We start from the raw sequence: 13,973 nt of genomic DNA on the forward strand, positions 1-13,973 counted from the left end.
TTTTTGGTTCCTGGAAGTCATTCTGACTGTGCAGATAAAATATAATGGATAGGATTCTGCAGGTTGTGTTCCAAGTGTGTGGAAAGCATTCAGATCCAAGGATCCCCAGGCATGTAGCTCCAGATGGTGGAGACATCAGGCCCCATCCTGCTTCCCAGGCATCTTCACTTGGTTTCAAGTGGCCAGTAGCCAGATGCAAAATGCACCTGGCGTATGGCGAATTTCGAAAGCTGCTTTAGATTGGCCTTTCCAGTATGCAGCTGAATCCCTCAGTATGCAAAATGCAGGCATTTGCATACTGAGGGATTCAGCTGCATACTGGAAAGGCCAATTTTAGTCATTTATTTTTTACTTGTATACCAGCCTCTCACAAAACATCAGGGAGGTGTACAGCAATGTAAAAAAAAGCCCATGTAAAATAAAAGCAGTACAGAACAATCATTAAAATGACTGGCTACTGAATAAAATTTTAAGGAGCTGCATATTACTATTACTAAAATTTATTTATCAAATCGCCTTCCAAACTGGGTGATCTACATGTAAAATAATTTAAAACAGTTTAAAACACACACACAAACCCAAATACATTTAAAATAAGTTTAAAGTCCTAACAAGTGGACACACATTTATCCAGCTGAAAATTCCTGTTTGAACAAAAAGGGTCTTCATCTGTTTCTGGGAAGTGCAGATATTGGACGCCTGTTGTGTAGGCCTGTTGGCATAAAAATGTCTTCTGAGCGGCACCTGAAAGCAGGGTTGAAATTGAGCGTGATAACCAACCACCGAAATTTAGCCTGCTACTAATTCTTTCCCATGCGCAGAACCAGAAGTTCAACTATACTTGGCTGAGACTGATCCAGCACGGAGACACCTGTGTAGCAGTGACTGATGCGGAAGGGACACTGGGCCTGCACCCTTGCGATAAACGAAACAATAGCCTGAAATGGTTGCATAAATCACTGGTGGCTTTTCATCCAGAACTCGTAAGTGCAGCATTTGCAAAGGGCTCCTCCTCCTCCCTCCCAGCCCCCTTCGCTGTGGCCAAACTGGAACCGGTGCAAAACAAAGGGAGCCTTTTCTCTCATTTCCATTTGTATGGGGGCATGTGAGAGGCATTCGTCATTCAAGTAAAGAAAGGGTTTGTGCAGGCGTTAACTTTTAGCTATATTTGATGAATCGAAGGGCATTTTTTAGTTATTTCCATATGTTTATCCTTCCCTTCCTCCAAGGGGTTCGGGGTGGGGCACATAGTTCCGTTTTATCAACCCATTCTCTCCTCACAACAGCCCTGTGAGGTAGGCTGAGAGATGATGGCTGCAATGAGTGAGCGTTCTGGCAGAACATGGGTTTCTCTGGTCCTCAGCCCAACACGCTTAAGCCAGGGGTGACAGACTTGTTGGCTGTCAAGAGCCACAGTCCACCAGGGTCAATCAACCATGGCACATTGCAGCAGTGGGAAAGACTAAAGCCAAAAGTGGACAGGACGCGCCCTTTCCTCTCACCCTCTTTTTACACCAATTCTCTCATTCCTCTACACCTAGTAGCCTGGTACAGGCAGGGGTGTAGATTGCTTTTGTCAGTTGTTCAGATTTGCCACTTGCAGAAGGCTTTCCTCCTCTCCTTTGATCACTCCATTCATTTCAGCTCTCCCCCCACACACCCTGCAATTTTCCCTCTGGGCTCCCCCCACCTATATGAAATTAAGTTGAGGGCTGCATATGGCCCTCAGGTTGCTCACCTGTGCTCTAATCATGCAACCACGCAGGATGTAGCAAGCTTACATACTTCCAGGCCGTACAAACGAATCAATGTAGACAGGGTCGCGGGTGGTGCTGTGGCCTAAACCACTGAGCCTCTTGGACTTGCCAATCAGAAGGTCGGCGGTTCGAATCCCCACGACGGGGTGAGCTCCCGTTCCTCTGTCCCAGCTCCTGCCAACCTAGCAGTTCGAAAGCACGCCAGTGCAAGTAGATAAATAGGTACCACTGCGGTGGGAAGTTAAACAGCGTCTCTGTGCACTCTGGTTTCCGTCACAGTGTTCCGTTGTGCCAGACGTGGCCTGGAAAGCTGTTTGTGGACAAGCGCTAGCTCCCTTGGCCTGAAAGTGAGATGAGTGCTGCACTGCATAGTCACCTTTGACTGGACTTAACCGTCCAGGGGTCCTTTACCTTTACCTTTATATGTGTGTGTTGTTTGTGAGTGTGTGAAAGAGAGAGAGAGAGAGACAGAACAGTTTGTGAGTGTGTGAAAGAGAGAGAGAGAGAGAGAGAGAGAGAGAGAGAGAGAGAGAGACAGAACAGAAGGAATCATTGGAACTTTTTTGAGCAGGTGTATTTCTTAAGCCCCAAGTCCTGTTTCTCCACTGAGACATACGTGCAGGCCAGTGAATTTGTGGGATTTCTCCAAAAGCTTCCTTGGGTCGCAACATCAGCACACGTCTTGAGGCAAAGGTCTGAATACAGGTGGCTATAAAAATAACAGGCTGGATTCAGACTATAAGTGAGTCGTGCTGGAGTCCCATTGAAGTGACTAACTTAAGTCATGTTGATCTCAGTGGGTGGGATTCAGTGTCTCCCCCTGTGTTGTGTTGTGTTGTGTTGTGTTGTGTTGTGTTGTGTCCACCACCCTGCAATCCAGTTCCATCAGCAGAACCCTTGTTTCAACACTGGCAATGAAACAACATCCTCTGCTGCAGGTGAGGCAGTTGGGTAGTTTAGAAGTTGGAGAATAGGCTAGTTTAGGGGACTCAAGGGAAATGGTTGGGGGAACTGCCCCCTCCCCCCCCCCCACCTGCCACCTGGGGCAATTACCTCACACTGCCCTGGGTGCTGGGGGTAGTTTTCTATTTTAAGACCTCAACTTTGCCTTACTAAGTACTGTGATTTCAGTTTCTCACAGATCTTCCTTCCAGGGTGGTCATCCATACATCATAGAAACACTTTGCAGTGATAAAGAATAGATTCTCTAAACTGCCCTGGTGCAAAAATCAATCTAATGACTGTATTTAAAACACGAACACCAAAATTGTTTGCAGCCTCCTCAGCTATAGCTTCTAGAAATAATTCTAAAGGCTTAAAAAAAAAAAAAGGACCAAGGTAAATTAAAATGATTTTCCCTATCTGAAAGAGGCTGATTTTTAGCAGGTCCTTTCAAGACTTTGGGGCGGGGGCTGTTGAGAGGGAAGAATAGCAATTATAGGAGCTGATCGATAATCTTGTACAAGATCCTGACATTGTGACTCTTTCCATTTGTTCCTTCTTTGCCAATCTTGGTTCAAAACCTCCTAAAAAGTGAAGATACTCCTTTTTAGGCTAAGACATGAAAAAGCATATGAAAAATGAGCAGCCATTTAAGTTACCAGATAGCTTGTCAGGTACCACTGATATTCTTTGATTTACCTCTGAACTATGGGCCTTAAAACAGATTGGACCTTCCACAATGTAGAAAGTTGTGTTTCCCATCTTCTTCTTCTTCTTCTTCTTCTTCTTCTTTTTGCTAAATTGTAATACCCAGTTCAGCACAATTGGATACGGGCAATTGCACCTGTACAAAACTAAGCCAGCAGCAAGTTTGAGCCATACAATTTTATCCGCCAAGGTAAAAGATCAGATTAGTTTTTTAATGAAAGCTTTGGAGGGCAATCTGGCCCTGTGGGAGCCTAAAGTTATTGCCGTCACTTGAAAACAAAAGATGGATTTATTTTCTACAAAGCTAAGGGCTGTCCTCTGCAGGCTCGTCTTGTACCTGCACCGTTCAGAATGAATAAAAATCGGCCACAGCACAGCCTGTTCTTTGGGGTAATCAGGAAGCAAACCTGTACCTTTTAGAAGCATTTGGTGTTCTCATTTGTACATTTCAGCTTACGTTGGAGTACAAAGAGGGGGATTTGAGCATACAGCTCCTATGTTCGCCAGTTCTGCAACAGGTACACTGCAGTTGTACATGCATAGGCACCCCCAGGTGATCAGGACTCCCGATTGTACAGGGCTACTTACCGCATGACATTTCTATATGCACACAGCTGTATGTGCATGGGTGCTCTTTTTCAGAAGTCCTGTGCAATGCATGAATGTCATGGGTGGAGCCAGTGCGGTGCAGTGATGTTTGCCCAGATCTGGCAGCTGAATATATATACACAAGGAGCAATGCATGGAGTTTATTGATTGATTTATACCCCATCTTCTCCTCCCAAGGAACTCAAGGCTGCATACATAGAAGAATGGAATCGCAGAGTTGAGAGGGACCCCGAGGGGTCATCTAGTCCAACCCCCTGCAATGCATGGATCTCAACCGAAGCATCCATAACTGGTGGCCACCCAATCTCTGCTTAAAAACCTCCAGTGAAGGAGGTTGGACCCTCCAAGGATTCTCCCCTCCTCTTGTAACAACAACCCTGTGACGTAGCTTAGGCTAAGAGGCAATGTCTGGGTCAAGGTCACCCAGTGAACCTCATTTGAACCCTGGTCTTCCTTCCAGGTCCTAGCTCGACACTCCAACCACTAAGCCGCACTTGCATGAGGGTCCATGAACTGGGTTTTTAAAATTGCCACCACTATCATCACATAAATAGTAATAGTAATAATTCATTATTTATACCCCGCCCATCTGGCTGGGTTTCTCTAGCCGCACTGGGCGGCTCCCAACAGAATAGTAAAAATAGAATCAAACAGTTAAAACATCCCTAAACATTACCGCCCATGCAATCCGCATGGGCATCCTTGTGTGAAATGAATGGAGGCTGTTCAAGAGCACTGGTGGAACTGCTCAAATTGATTTCATTGGAACACGACAATTTCATGGTGGATGGTGCTTTGTGGTCCTAGGCTTCCAAAACAGCAGGCAATGCAACAGAGCTGAGTTGAAGATGGCAAATCTAACTGCAGGTGTGAAAACTAAGAATCAGAGCCACTTGATGCACATTTTTTTTTAACCCTTCCACTCTCAAAAACCAGGAATGGGCTTTTGGTGGCCTGCATACGGTCACATCCCAGTGTGCATTTGTTGGCACAACTACAGCGCTATTCCTAAAGGATATATTAGCCTCGAGTTTTCCTTAAATGGGTTGTTCCTTAATGCTTTGTACAGTGGTACCTCAGGTTAAGAACTTAATTCGTTCTGGAGGTCCATTCTTAACCTGAAGCACCACTTTAGCTAATAGGGCCTCCCACTGCCACTGTGCCACCGCCGCACAATTTCTGTTTTTATCCTGAAGCAAAGTTCTTAACCTGAGGTACTATTTCCTGAGTTAGCGGAGTCTGTAACCTGAATCGTCTGTAACCCGAGGTACCACTGTATTTACTTAAGTACAGTAGTGAGGGGAATAAAACCAGTAGACATTTTGGAATCTATAGAGGACGTTTTCCAGAAAACAAACAACTGTCTTTTGAGAGAGCAGATCCAAAGATTGAAATGATGGGAATTTTTCCTGGGTTTCTACCAAATGTCAGCTCTTCAAGAATATTCCGTCATTGCTAAGACAGCTATGTACTGAAGATGGCATATTGACATAATCTCATTTCCCCCCCAATCAACCATATTCATGACTAGATAGAAATCAAATAGAAAAGAACTTTCCGAGCTAAAAACATATTGTGGAGTGTGTCCATTGTACTATAGGCTTTCCCTCCCTTAAAAGAGCCTTTGTCATTAATTCGTTAACAAGATTACCATTTTATGATTTGTTACTCTGCACTAAGGTAGCAAAAGGAAATGGCTCTGGACAAATCCACAGAGCAGTTTACCGGTACTTTGCTTTTTGATCAGTGTAGTGCTTGCTGCCTCTGCTTTCAGATAATGGCTGTAGCTTCCTCTGTACTAAAACACAGAACTCCATGGGCACAAAACTCCTATCCTGTGGACTCCACCCACATCAGCTTCTCATGACGGGCTTTATTAAACCAGAAAGGCTAATTGGACAGCGTCTGAAGGATTTAGAGTAACAGAACAATCTGGCCATTATAAAGAAATTCTGTCCTTGGTATGCCTCCCCCCCCCCCCCCTTCTCAGTTTGATTCCCTGGCACCATATTTGTATAAATTAACTATCCCAAAATACAGGTGTGCCTTCACACTGGCCAGATTGGATGTGATGCCCTCTGCTGTACTTGAGGGCAGATACCAAAAGATTCCAACTGAGAAACAACCTGTGGAGCTGGTAATCTGGAAACAGTGGCTCGTGTTCTCCTGTCCTGTCCCCTTTATAAAGATCTGAGGAATGAGATCATTACCCCACTCTTACTTACCATCCCAGGCCACCCATTTGAGGCCACATTGTTCTTTCTTTAACAGATCAAAATGATCAGACAACAGCAAAGGTTGCTAGGTTTATCGAAGGTGCAGTGAGATTAAGGGCCACTATCTGAACGATAATCTTGGCCATTTGATTGCCCTTTTTACCCATTGCTGTCTTTTTTATTTGTATATATTTTATTTTTATATATTACTTGTTTTATGTTGCTATGGCCGTTGGCTAATGCGAATCAAGTTTATCTACTACTCCATGGGCACAAGTAGGATGAAACTTTAGCATGAATCTACCATGATGCACACTTACTGAAACAATACGTAAACCAAAATGCAGCTATCCTTTGCAATTTGGACTTCTCTGAATTGTGCAATGCAGTTCTCCAACAGCAACAGAAAATGTGCACAAAGATGCATACATTAGGGAAAACTGTGCTTAAAAATGCAGGTATTAGTGAAAATAACATTAAAATGCATTATATTAGCAAAAATTGCAAACAATGTTATTGAGCAAAATTATATACAAATGTGTGTCTTATGAGAAACGTGAACAAAAACGCTGGCATATTTTTGTGAGTGCTTTAAAAAAAATCTCAGACTGATGCAGAAATGTGGGAAACTGAACTTAAGGCTGGAAAAACAAGAAACCCAAATTGACAAATTTGTCCCTGATTGCAGGCAGAATGAACCATGAAAGTTATGCCTAACAAGGAACGAACAGCTCTTGCTGACTTGTGTATTCTTCTGCATTTTGCCAGTCATGTGTAGTTTAAAGACACATGACGCAACATCATCAAGTTTAAAAAATTCCCTGCCCTTTGCAAGGAGCAGCCAGTGGAGTAGATCAGAGGTAGAGAAAACACTGAGCACAATTGCATTATAATACCAGCATGTGTTGACCAATCCTGGAGTACTGTACTGGCTGATACCTGGACATGTGAACTGACTCATTGATGAATGTTTTACCTGAAGAGCTCTGTCTCTGATGTCAGATATACAGTGGCTGATTCACATATGAAAATCCATCATCAGATATTGCAGTCGTCACATGATAAATATGCACGTGTAAACCAAAGGCTATGATACTGGGCATACTACTGTCGTCTAAGAAAAAGATTAAATTTTGTGAATGTCTGAAAACTCACAGATACACCACTGAAGTGTGACTATCAACATTCACGTTTAACTGTCTGGAAAATGGGCAAATGCCTGTTGTCTAATTTTTAGGCAATCCTAAAATTCAGCTAGCATTTTCAGCATTTTGAACATCAACATTCACCAGATTGTGAACAATCGCTATAGCATATATGTCAAGATAATAGTATTTCCACCGCCTACCCCCCCCCCAACAATACATTTTCATTTTTTACAATTTGCTGTTTCGATCAAACGATGCTTCAAAATATTAACCTGCATTTCTCAAAATTCAGCCTAGAGCAGCCTTCGGTATAATAGTACTCTGCCTCATGAAAGATAGCTAAATGCAAAATAACCAGAATAGGATCCCCGCTCATTCAAAACTTCTCACGATTTCATAATCCAGTTCTGTATCCCAGCCCTTTGGATTTAATTAACAAATTACCCAATCCACTTCCCATCATGGTATGTGTCTTTCTACTTCATCAGCTGAGACATAATGTGATATGAAAGGCAGGATCTCCTGCCATAAGTCATCCTATATTGCAAATGCCATCTGGGATGATTTCCTTTGCAGGGTAATTGTCATTCAGGCAGCAAGAGTTCTGCTCGTTGCATTTTCAAAGAACTGGAAAGCCATGTGGCACAGAGGGTGTAGCCAAGTTGCGGTTTGAGAACAGGTGGAAATATTGAGCGAAGTCCAACATCCCCATTCAGCTTATAAATGCATACCAGTCTCCGCCAACCTGGTGTCTTCCAGATGGTATCAGCCAACGGTTGGTTGTTGAAGGATCAATAATACATATTGAGTAGAAGCAGCTAGGGCGTTCCTTCCCTAGTCCCATGTAAAAATAAAATAAAATAAATAAACCTTTATTGTCACTACACCACCTGTGTACAGTGAAATTAAATTAAATAGCAGTTTATCAGTTTGCTACTTGCAGCCCATTGCCCATACCTTCTCTCTCTTCCTCTCTTTCCAGATGGATCACATTGTCTTGGAACACCTTCCTCGGGCCACATGTTTGGAAGTGGATCCGTCTCAGAAAGCCCTGAGGGCTGGCGTTTGTTCCTCCTCCAATCTTTATCAGAAGTGGCAGTTTGGAAATTATTATGCTGCCTGAAGAGGAAGACGAGCAAACCAGACAGAAGAGTCGCTTTGTAATCCGATGAATTTGAAAGCGGCAGATGTGGAACTTCCGATAGCAGCGAGCCATAAACTCCGATCTCCCTCCCAAACCGCAGTCGGAACCCGACACTTTGGAAGAAGCATATGGCCAGATCAGAAGATGGAGCGAGAGCGCGGCTGGTTTGATGCAGCTTAATGACACACGGCCAGCACGTTGGCAGGGGAGGAAATCACCAGGAAAAAAATTACCAAACTTCTTCCTGCCTTAGAGGGTTTACCTGCTTGGCACTGTTACATTTCTGGTTTGGTTTTTTGTTGTTGTTGTTGCTGTTGTTGTTGTTTTTACGGGATCATTACGGAGATTCCACTTCACAAGTTTCACTCTTCTCCCTATTTCAAAAAAATCTTTTGGAAACCTTGAGATTCATATATCTCAAATCTGCATCCCAAAATGTGTGGCCTGTGAGTATAGAAGTTGACAGCTGTCAAATTTGATTGGTAGTGGCTGCCAGGTGAATGGCCAGGCTGCACTTTGAGGTCGTGGCAAAAGTCTGACTTTATTACATGTTTGGAGGTGGCAGGAGTTTGAAAATGTCTTACGGGGCAAGCCCTCTTGCTGTCACTTCCAAGAAGCTTTGGGGACAAAATCAGGTTAAAACAGTCCAGATTGGAGAGATCAGATGCACACAGTCCAGCAACAGATTCAGCCTATGTGCACAGTAGGGATTTTCAGGTGCCTTCCTTTTTTACACATCTAGTCTGTGTGCATGGGGGAAGTGCGACTTCGCCCTGACCAGCAAGCCAATGCGCTCAAGTGATACATTTCATAAACAAATTCCCAACATCCATGTACTCAGAGGGATGCCAAAAAAAGAGTTCCCATGTGTCCATAGGTGATCGAGGTAATTGGGAACCTTCTGATCTGATGAGCTGTCTTGTGTATGCGCCCCTTCAGAGAAATTCCACTGAACATGTGAATGTCAGCAATTAGACCAGTGGGTCATGGCCCTGCATCTCCCTCCTCATGTAGGCTATCTTGGGTATTGTTGGAGAATGACAGCCATTATTAAGTCGCTTCTGTAATTTTGCGGGCCTGAGCCCTCAAACCATTTATTTCAGAGCAGTGCCCTCTGATCACCTTCAAAGATAACTTGCTGAAGGACCACATAAGCTTCAGACAGCCATAGTCTTCAGGAGCCACAAAGGCGGTGGGGCTTCTCTGGAGTAAGGAGCATCCTTTGCCTTGGAGCATTGCCCTGAAGCTGTACCTCACAATACAAGCTTTGATGACAGCCGAGCTTTCATCATCCGTGATGTTTACAGCCTTTTACAAGTCTGTTTTATGTCCAAGAGAGCCTCTGTATAATGTTGCCGCGACATCGCATATCAGCACTGACAATGTTTGGCAAGCTGAACCTGCCAAAATATTGATTTGCCTAACAGACTTCACAGTCAGCTTCATTCCCAACTGTCTTTCTGAGTCTCTCCTCCCCACCCTCCACCCCCCAGCACCCTCCAGTATTGTTGCCCTGTAGTTGCCATCAGAAAAATTACACAGATGTTGTCTGAACACTCATGTTTTATCAAGAGCATGAATTTCATTGCATTCTGTGCGCTGACATTCCATCATTTGTCATTTAGTAGGCACGAAGTGGCCATATGTCACAGTCACATTGCATTTCCCCTCATGCCATTTGCAAAACGTTCGCGTCCACCCTGGCTTCGCTTATTCTTTAAAAAAGCATATTGGGTGAACCTTCTGGACTCTCGACACACACAAAAATCTACAACATTGAGTACTGGGGAACACTGCCCAAATAGGCTTTTCTTGCAGTAACAACAACCACGCCAAGCTATATATTTAAAAATCATAATTATATTTTGAGCTCCTGGAACCCAAAACCTAAGAACATGTTCCCAAAACATTCCTCCATCCTGATATCCCCAGACAGAAAACCATTGCAACTTCCAAAAATGCAGATGGTTTCAACGATGCAGATGGAAATGACTTCGAATAAAGAGCGCCCGCCATTTACAGTGGACCCGATTTTGTGGCTAGAACAACTCTTTTACAGGTAGGCCTCTTGCCATCGCCTGTTTTGCAGCCATGCACAGTCTTGACTTGCTTGGTTCTGGAAGGTGGGAAAGACACTCCGTTATAGATTTTCAAACCTTTTTTAAAAAAATAAAAATGCTGTATTTGCAAGCAATAACATGGGTGCAAAAAGCTAGGAACCCAATACTCACTGGTTGCTAGATTGCAGAAGAAGGCAGGAAGCGTATGGCGGGGAGGGGTTAGGGGAAAACAGATGAATAAACACTGCTATTTTGACACAGGAATAGTATGTGTCTGGGGGTGGGGGATAAATGAAATGTCCTGCTGTGTAATACCATCAACCCAGTATCTGGGCTAGTACTATTGGCGTTCATAATACTCCAAAGAGGTGATTAGTGCTTGATCATCAACTCATTCTACTGCACACCCAGCCTCAATCCAGTCTGAATCCCCACTGGAATTTCAATGCAATTGCCCCTTCTGTTCCAGTAGAACTTAAACACAGCTAATTTTTCTCTGGACTGGGCTGCATTTCCAGTGCCAAGAGTCACATGTGCAATGGAGTACAGCATCCACCCATTTGTGGTTTTTTCAGAAAAGGAGCATGCCAACGCTTCTATGCACCACTTTCCCAGTAGCTTGGTGTGTGTGTGAAGCGATCTTGAGATGAAAGAGTCCCATCTTCTTAAGAGAAGGAGCGTCCTGTTATTTAAAGGATAGTACTTAGCTGAACTAAGATGGTAATGAGCAGGGCAAGGCAGCATAGCTGTGCTCCTCTTTCCTCTCCGCCTACATGACCTTCAAGGAAATTACTACCTAACCACTTAAGGAAACTTGAACATTACTCTTACGTTGCTGGAGCAGCACAAGGAGGTGCATTAGTGACCAAAATCTGACCCTACCGGTCGTTTTAGCGTTTTATATACTGTCATAAATTTGATCCAGATGTAATTTAATGATGGATCCTGTATATGTTTCATTCTCAAAGTTAAATTTAATTTGCTTGATTTTGCTATTGGGGGTTGGGAGGAAGGAACCTCAATTTGCATCCAATGGGGGAAAAAAGCCTTGTGCAATGACTTTGAATACATTTGTCCACTGTGAATTTTAACTATGTGCTATGCAATGTATATAGCTCAAAGATGAACTCACATTGATAAATGAACTAAAAGAGTGGTGACTTAATTCATTTTTTAATTAAAAAAAAGCTGTATATATATTTTAAAAATGTGAGCTGATGTCTTTTATAAAATAGAATTTGTGGGTTTTAAAATATATATGTAATTAGTTCCTTCCTGTCTGGCGTTCGTATTGTACCCTTATCTGTAGGTAGCAGTAATGCGCTACCTGGTTGTTTGTTTGTTTGTTTGTTTGTTTGTTTTTTAAACATAGCTTTTATGCATTTCAGACAAAAAATGTTATTTACACATGGGAAATTCTTATTAAAAATCTGACATAATTTTTTTACAAACATTGTCTCACTGCATCTGTCAACTGTTTTCCTTTAATCGCAGTGGAATCCGCATAAGCCTGGAATCTGCTAAGGTAAGCCCAATACAGAAAGCCCATTTTTTAACTTTTGAATTACAGTGGTACCTTGGGTTACATACGCTTCAGGTTACAGACTCTGCTAACCCAGAAATAGTGCCTCGGGTTAAGAACTTTGCTTCAGGATGAGAACAGAAATCGTGCTGCGGCGGCAGCAGGAGGCCCCATTAGCTAAAGTGATGCTTCAGGTTAAGAACAGTTTCAGGTTAAGAAAGGACCTTCAGAATGAATTACGTACATAACCAGAGCCACGCACACATAAAAACCCTCTGCACTGAGAACATTCTTGGCAACCCTGACCATCACATTGCTACCCATAAGGACTACAACCTTGTCCAGATTGCCCAGATGTTTGTGTATGTTTCTCTCAGGGAGGTTCCTATGTCTTAATAACTGCATGACAGACATAAATTCAACAGGTCCAGCTTTCCTATGTAAAAGCAAAATCTGCAAATTCACTTTTTGGGGGAGGCGGTGTCAAACTAAACAATTTTTTTTAAAAAAAACATTTTTCAGGAACATTTCATGAGCTATGCTTTCATTTTCTCTCAAATATTTAACCCAAAGAGGGTTTTGTAAAAATAAAAATGAGACACCCCCTCCCCCCCCCCCGTTTCTAGTTAAATCAGAATTACACACATCCTTGTTCACACTACAATCCCAGAAGGAATTAGGTTTTGAATATGAAATGTCCAGGATTTGTCTTTTATCTTCTGGGAGGGCGTTCATAACAAAAACCATACTACTATAACTCTGGAAGAGGAGACAGCCTTTGAATGTACACAGACCAGAGGGCAAATAAACAACTTCCATTGGAACAATGAGGTTAGTGTTTGGTTTGTACAATGCAGAACTGTCTTTCCCCCTCCCAGTTAGAAAAATAAAGAATGGCCTTGTACGATGAACAACAAAAAATCTCAAACAATATTTGATCCTGCCAGAAATGCGAAACATCAAAGAACTCTTTAGTACTGCAGTAACATAAGCTCCCAGTTCCAGACCCTCACAGATTTCACTGCAACCCAGGCTTCCCTGCCCCATACCCCTTTCTTTTTCTACAGAAGGGAGAAGTGACTGCAAGGAAAATCTGGAAGGGAAAGGGGTTAAGCACCACCACTGCCCTTACCCTTCCTCTGCTCCTGATTTCAGTTCCCAGTGGCTTTTTCCCTAATTAAATTTTGAATATTTAATTTTAATATTAGAAAGGGGCAGTCCAGAGAACTCCAGATGATCTGCCATTAATATTTTGCACGGTTTTTTTTAAATTTAAAAGTATTTATAAAGCCCTTAATATAATTGTTATTTTTAAGCTGTACACAATAGTACGAATCAGCATAAAGCCTGAGAAATCATATAAAAACAGTGATCCGGTGGTACAGGGCCCAATCATATGATCAAGGAAAGCCTGCACACAATACATCTTTTTTGCAAGACATATGAAGCAAATAGTTGATGCTGCTTCTTGTATGGAAGAGGGAAGGACATTCTCCAAAGAGCAGCAGCAGCAGAAAATGGCTTGTTTTCAGGTCACTGTCCTGTGATATTCTTTAAAGTGCGGTGCCATGAATAAAAACCCCTGAACTTACAGGTCTAATATAGGGGCAGGCAGTGATTCACAAAACTTTTGACTAGTAACTATTCTGCAACCAGTGCGATTCTCTCAAGCACAGCTATAAATATGTTTGCATCTTGGCTCTCCACTCCACAACTTGGCCACGGTGTTCTGCACTAGCTGCAGTTTCTGTACCAGTTTCAAGGGAAGCTCAACATAGAGCGTGTTACAGTAGTCCAGTTGAGATGTTACCATCACATGACTCATAATAGCCAATGCATCCCTGTCCGGGAAAGGGCATAGCTGGCA

At 42.9% G+C, this 13,973-nt stretch overlaps 1 protein-coding gene across 1 annotated transcript in view; it reads left to right on the forward strand.

The window, feature by feature from the left end:
- GALNT5 (polypeptide N-acetylgalactosaminyltransferase 5) overlaps positions 1 to 12,035 on the forward strand; it is a 35,255-nt gene extending 23,220 nt beyond the window's left edge. Inside the window, exons 9-10 of the mRNA XM_083706909.1 lie at positions 822 to 983; positions 8,363 to 12,035. Of these exons, the coding sequence (XP_083563035.1) occupies positions 822 to 983; positions 8,363 to 8,503 (303 nt within the window). The 3' untranslated portion in view covers positions 8,504 to 12,035. The remainder of the gene's footprint in view (positions 1 to 821; positions 984 to 8,362) is intronic.
- Positions 12,036 to 13,973: the final 1,938 nt, after the last annotated feature.

This window comes from Podarcis gaigeae, assembly GCF_964106915.1.
Source record: "Podarcis gaigeae genome assembly, chromosome: 1".
Taxonomy (NCBI): domain Eukaryota; kingdom Metazoa; phylum Chordata; class Lepidosauria; order Squamata; family Lacertidae; genus Podarcis; species Podarcis gaigeae.